Below are 6,706 nucleotides of genomic sequence, written 5' to 3' on the forward strand. Positions count from 1 at the left end.
TCCCTGAAATCTGTCCATGCTGCTCTTCTTCATCCTCCTTGATAAGGGAAAGAGGTTCGAATCGATTCTCTAGCTGCAAGTTCCCCGAACAATCCCTTCTTGGCCTACTTCTCTGTGTGACATTCCTCCAGCTGTCTGCCTCCTGTGTATGTGGAACTAAGGTTCAAAATACACTGCAGAAATAATCCCCCTTTCACTGCCCAGCCTCAATGCTAGTGAATTCTGGAAACTGTAGTTTTGTGAGGCATTTAGCTTTCCCTGTCAAAGAGCTCTGGTGCCACAATAAACTACATTTCCCAGGAATCCCTAGCACTGAACCAGGGGGCAGTTAAACAGGATTATTTCTGCAATGTCTGTTTTGGGCTTAAGTCTCAATGGATTTGATGCGGCTAGCAGTGAATAAGAGAGCCAGCATGGTTTAGCAATTTGAGTAGTGGATTAGGAGACTGGGAGACCTGGGTTCAAATCCCTGCTCGGCCATACATAACCTTGGGCCAGGGAGACCTGATGTCCCTGGACATGCCCTACATTTTGACCCTCTGCCCAGGAGAAATGTGAAAATGTCTTCCATTTTGAGCATGACTAAGAGGCATGAATTTACGTTTATGAGTGTTTCAAGCTTTTACTTGGCAACATCCTTCATTTTTCTTAAATGCCCTACATTTTGTGGTGCCTTATTCTCTGTTGTGGTTATGACATCTGGTCACCCTGCCTTGGGCAAGTCACACACTCTCAGCCTCAGAGGGAGGCAAAGGTAAAAACAAACCTTAAAGAAGTTTTGCCAAGAAAAAAACAACCTGTAATGGTTGTGTGTCAGGTCATTTCTAACTTATGGCAACCCTAGAGTGAAGGTACCATGGGCTTGTCTTGGCAAGGGTTGTTCAGAGGTTTCCTTTTGCCCCCCTTTAAGGCTGAGAGTGTGACTCACTTAAGGTCACCCAGTGGGTTTCCATAGCCAAGGAAATGTAAGGTACTGCACTTAGGGTGGGAAAATGAAATGCATAGATACAGGATGATGGGGGACACCTGGCTGAATGAAACTACATGTGAAAGGGATCTGGGAGTCCAAGTAGACCACAAGTTGAACATGAGTCAACAGCGGCAGCTAAAAGCCCAATGCGATTCTAGGCTGCATCAATAGAAGTATAGTGTCTAGATCCAGGGAAGTAATAGTGCCACTGTATTCTGCTCTGGTCAGGCCCCACCTGGAATATTGTGTCCAGCTGTGGGCACCACAATTCAAATAGGACATTGAGAAACTGAGCGTGTTCAAAGGAGGGCGCACCAAAATGGTGAAAGGTCTGGAAACCATGCTATGAGGAAGACTTAGGAGGGGTATGTTTAGCCTGGAGAAAAGAAGGTTAAGAGGTGATATGTAGCCCTGTTTAATATTTGAAGGATGTCATATTGAAGGAAGCAAGCTTGTTTTCTGCTGCTCCAGAGAACAGGACCCGAACAATGGATGCAGCTCCAGGAAAAGAGATTCCACCTCAACATTGGAACTTCCTGACAGTAAGGGCTGTTCAACAGTGGAATGCACTCCTTCCTCGGAGTGTAGTGGAGTCTCCTTCCTTGGAGGTCTTTAAGCAGAGGCTGGATGGCCATCTGTCACAGGGGATGCTTTGACTGAGAGTTCCTGCATGGCAGAAGGGGGCTGGACTGGATGGCCCTTGCGGTCTCCTCCAACTCTATCATTCTGTGCTTCAACCACTACTACTCTGGGAGGCTTCAAAGCCCGTGACAGGTTGTCTTTACGGTCGCCATAGGCCGGAAACGCCTCTAAGGCGCACAGCAACAGAGCACCAAATGAAGAAACTGCTAAGGCGCCTCACTCGCTCGCTAATTACGTCATCAGAAGGGAGAGCGCGGCAGCGGCAGCAGCAACACCCTTCTGCGCAGGCGCAACGCGGATCACCCGGCTGTCGCCCAGCCCTGGGCAGAGAGCAGTAGAGTGAGCGGGCCAGAGAGGCCCTGTTGTTTCTCTAACGGCTCTGTCCGTGGGGGACGTCACTTCCGCTTCCCCGCCACTGTCGCGGTTTCATGGGGACAGACCCTCAGCGGAAGAGGGATGGTGAGCGGCGAGGGCGAGGGCGAGGCCCCGCTCGGCTTCCCCGACCAGTTCCGCTGCTACTCGGAGAACGAGAAGCACTGGCAGGCGCGGCGGGCCTTCCTCGTCCGCAACCTCCCTGCCTCCGAGGCCGGGGAGGCGCTCCCTCCGCTGCGGGTGGACCAGCTGCTCTCGCTCTCTATGGTCTGGGCCAACCACCTCTTCCTCGGATGCAGGTAGCGCCCCCTGCAGGACGCCTCCCCCTCGCCCGCCAGGACTAGCCTTCTCAAGGGGGCCTGGCTGCTGCAGCAACCTTCAGGCTCACGGAAGGAAAGACATGGGCAGTAGGAGCTTCTGTAGAGTAAAGTCTACTTCCTCAGGTGCATTAAACGTATCTGAGGAAGTAGACTGAAGTCTATGGAAGCTCATGCTGCCAATTTCTTTCCTTCAGTCAGCTTCAAAAGTGCTGCAAGATCTCTCTCTGTGTGCGAATGTTAATTCAAATCCAAAACCTTGTGAGTATGAAGGTAGCAAGTTCAGTGTTAAGGATGGTCGCTGCGGGACAAGGCTGCATCCACTGCCCCAACAACCTACAGCCCCCAGCATCCTATAGGGCTGGGCCATGGCAGCCCAAGGGGCATCAGACCGGATTACTTCTGTCGCCTGCATCCAATTCAACCTAGACAATGAGGAAATCGAAACAGAATAAGGAATGTAATAGAGTAAGTAACGACTAAGGAAGGTCCGTCAGTTAAGAAAATGCAAAGGCAGGCCTCATGCTGAACATAAAGAAAACAAAATAATGATTGCGGAGAATCTACGCAAGTTCAATCTAGACAATACAGGTTTCCCATATCTTGGGCTGAACATGGATCAGAATGGAGACTGCAGTCAAGAAAACAGAAGGAGAGAAGGAATGGGAAGGGCAGCTATGAAAGAACTGGACAAGGTCCTAAAGTGTAAAGATGTATAACGGAGCTCTAAAGTTGGAATAACACAGTCCATTGTATTCCCATCGCCATGTACAAGATGTGAGAGCTGGACAGTGAAGAAAGTGAACAGGAAGAAATAAACTCAATTGAGATGTGGTGCTGCAGAAGAGAGCTGAGAACAGATCAAGCCTGAAATCTCACTGGAAATCAAGATGATGAAACTGAGGCTGTCATGCTTTGGTCACATCTTGAAAGGGCATGATTTATTACAAAAGACAGTAATGCCAGGGAAGGTAGGGGGAATAAGAAATAGAGGAAGGACTCATGTTGGATGGATGGACTCAATCAGGGAGGACACAGACTGGATTTTCAGGGCCTAAGCATAGCAGTGGAGGAAAGGGGGTCTTGACGATGCCTCATCCACAGGGTCACCATGGGTTGAGATGGACTTGAAGTGGTTAACAACAGCCAAGGAGAACGATTCCTGTAGGCAACAGCTTTCTTAATGCCATAGAATCATAGAGTTGGAAGAGACCGCAAGGGCCATCCAGTCCAACCCCCTGCCATGCAGGAAATCCAGATCAAAGCATCCCCGACAGATGGCCATCCAGCCTCCGTTTGAAGACCTCCAAGGAGGGAGACTCCATTACACTCCTAGGAAGTGTGTTCCACTGTCGAACAGCCCTTACTGTCAGGAAATTCCTCCTAATGTTGAGGTGGAATCTCTTTTCCTGTAGCTTGCATCCATTGCTTCGGGTCCTAGTCTCTGGAGCAGCAGAAAACAAGTTTGCTCTCTCCTCAATATGACATCCCTTCAAATATTTAAACAGGGCTATCATATCACCTCTTAACCTTCTTTTCTCCAGGCTAAACATACCCAGCTCCCTAAATCGTTCCTCGTAGGGCATGGTTTCCAGACCCTTCACCATTTTAGTCGCCCTCCTATGAACACGCTCCAGTTTCTCAGTGTCCTTTTTGAATTGTGAAGCCCAGAACTGGACACAATATTCCAGGTGGAGCCTGACCAGAGCAGAATATAGTGGCACTATGACTTCCCTTGATCTAGACACTATACTTCTATTGATGCAGCCTAAAATCGCATTGGCCTTGTTAGCTGCCACATCGCACTGTTGACTCACGTTCAACTTGTGGTCTACTTGGACTCCTAGATCCCTTTCACATGTTGTCTCCTTAAGCCAGGTGTCCCCCATCCTATATCTGTGCATTTCATTTTTTCGCCCTAAGTGCAGTACCTTACATTTCTCCCTGTTGAAGTTCATTCTGTTAGCTGTGGCCCAGCTTTCTAGTCTGTTCAGGTCATTTTGAATCTTGATCCTGTCCTCTGGAGTATTAGCTATTCCTCCTAATTTGGTGTCATCTGCAAATTTGATAAGTATTCCCCCAATTTTTTCCTCCAAGTCATTGATAAAGATGTTGAATAGAACTGGCCCGAGGACAGAGCCTTGTGGGACCCCACTGGTCACTTCTCTCCAGGATGAAAAGGTGCCATTGTTGAGCACCCTTTGGGTTCGTCCGGTCAACCAGTTATAAATCCACTTAACAGTTGCCTTGTCTAGCCCACATTTTACAAGCTTGTTTGCAAGAATGTCATGGGGAACTTTGTCAAAGGCCTTACTGAAATCAAGATATACTATATCCACAGCATTCCCTTCATCTATCAAGCTGGTAATGTTATCAAAGAAAGAGATTAGATTTATCTGGCATGACTTGTTTCTCTGAAACCCATGTTGACTTTTTGTGATTATGGCATTGCCTTCTAGATGTTCACAGACTCTCTGTTTAATGATCTGCTCCAGAATCTTTCCTGGTATTGATGTCAGACTAACTGGACGATAATTGTTGGGATCCTCTTTCTTCCCCTTTTTGAAGATGGGGACAACGTTTGCCTTCCTCCACTCTGCTGGGACTTCTCCTGCCTTTGTTCCCCAGTGACTATCCTGAAAACTGTACTTGCCACCTCATCTCCATACCCACAAGGTTTTGATTTTGAATTGATATTCTCGCACACAAATGATTTACATAGCTGTGTCTGGACTCTCCACCGCATGCTACTAACTTCTTTCTTTCAGTTAGTCTCAAAGGTATGACAAGATCCCTTTGCATACTGATTTCCAGACTAACACGGCTATGTATTTGTCATTTTGGCAGAGCATTTAAAGGGGAGTGTTATCTTCCAGAAGTAACTGGTAACCCCAAACGTAGGCAGAAAGGTGAATGTTGCTTATTTATATAGGCAGCCCCCCTCCCTTCATTCTTTGTCTGATGAGGTTCTCATGGCACCTTACGTAAAGTCGGTAAAAAGACACACATACTACAGAAATAAATCCATCTTGACACTGCTTTAACTGCCATGGCTCAATGTTACGGAATAATGGGATTTGTAGTTTTATGAGGTATTTAGCATTCTTTGTCAGAGAACTCTGGAGCCACAAGAGACTGCAAATCCCAGGATTTCATAGCACTGAACCATGACAGTTAAAGCTGTGTCAAACTGGATTATTTCTGCAGTGTGGAAGAAGCCTTCCTCTCCTACTCTTATAATTAATTGCTTTGGTGGAGAGAGCAGGCAGCAAAGTCCTAGCCCAGACCTAGCTTGGTGATGCAGGAACAGTAGCAGATGGGAAAGGCGGTAACGGCAGTTTGACTCATTGCTCTCTTCTGCAGCACCACATCTCAAAGGAGTTTATTTTCTTCCTGTTCACTTTCTTCTCTCACATGTGTACATGGCGATGGGGAATACCGTATTTTCCGGTGTATAAGACGACTGGGCGTATAAGACGACCCCCAACTTTTCCAGTTAAAATATAGAGTTTGGGATATACTTGCCGTATAAGACCACCCCTCTTCCAATGCACATCAAATAAAATTTTTAAAAAACATCACTGCATTTACCCCAACTCGTTCTCTAATCTTGGCTTGCTTGCTTGCTTGCCTGCTTACCTATCTATCTATCTATCCATCCATCCATCCACTATCTATCTATCTATCTATCTATCTATCTATCTATCTATCTATCTATTTCTCTATCTCCCTATCTCTATCTATCTATCTCCCTATCTATCTCTCATCTATCTATCTATCTCTATCTATTTCTCTCTCTCTCTATCTCCCTCTCTCTCTCTCTATCTATATCTATCTATCTATCTATCTATCATCTATCTATCTTTCTTTCTCTCGCTCTCTCTCCCTCTCTCTCTCTGTCTATCTCCCTCCCTCTCTCCCTCCCTCCCTCTCTCTCTCCCTCCCTCCCTTTCTCTCTATCTATCTATTTCTCTCTCTCATCTCTCTCTCTCTCTATCTATCTATTTCTCTCTCTCTCTATCTATTTCTCTCTCTATATATATATATATATATCTCATCTATCTATCTACTTATCTCTATCTATCTCTATTTCTCTCTCACTCTCTCTCATCTATCTATCTATTTATCTCTATAGCTATCTATCTATCTATCTATCTATCTATCTATCTATCTATCTATCTATCTATCTATTTCTCTATCTATCTATCTTCCTCTCTCTCTCTCTGTATATCTCCCTCCCTCTCTATATCTCTCTATCTATCTCTCTATCTCTCTATCATCTATCATCTATCTATCTATCTATCTATCTATCTATCTATCTATCTATCTCTCATCTATCTATCTATCTATCTATCTATCTATCTATCTATCTATCTATATCTCTCTCTCCCTATCTATCTATCTA

At 45.8% G+C, this 6,706-nt stretch overlaps 1 protein-coding gene across 2 annotated transcripts in view; it reads left to right on the top strand.

Moving 5' to 3' along the window:
• The first annotated feature begins 2,000 nt into the window (after positions 1-2,000).
• The window catches only part of CDKN2AIPNL (CDKN2A interacting protein N-terminal like), an 11,145-nt gene continuing 6,439 nt past the window's right edge, over positions 2,001-6,706 (top strand). The window contains exon 1 of one of the 2 annotated variants that reach the window (XM_042454424.1): positions 2,001-2,283. In XM_042454424.1, the coding sequence (XP_042310358.1) occupies positions 2,069-2,283 (215 nt within the window). In that variant the 5' untranslated portion in view covers positions 2,001-2,068. The remainder of the gene's footprint in view (positions 2,284-6,706) is intronic. The other variant, XM_042454425.1, reaches the window with a different exon arrangement.

Source organism: Sceloporus undulatus, chromosome 2, assembly GCF_019175285.1.
Source record: "Sceloporus undulatus isolate JIND9_A2432 ecotype Alabama chromosome 2, SceUnd_v1.1, whole genome shotgun sequence".
NCBI classification, from domain to species: domain Eukaryota; kingdom Metazoa; phylum Chordata; class Lepidosauria; order Squamata; family Phrynosomatidae; genus Sceloporus; species Sceloporus undulatus.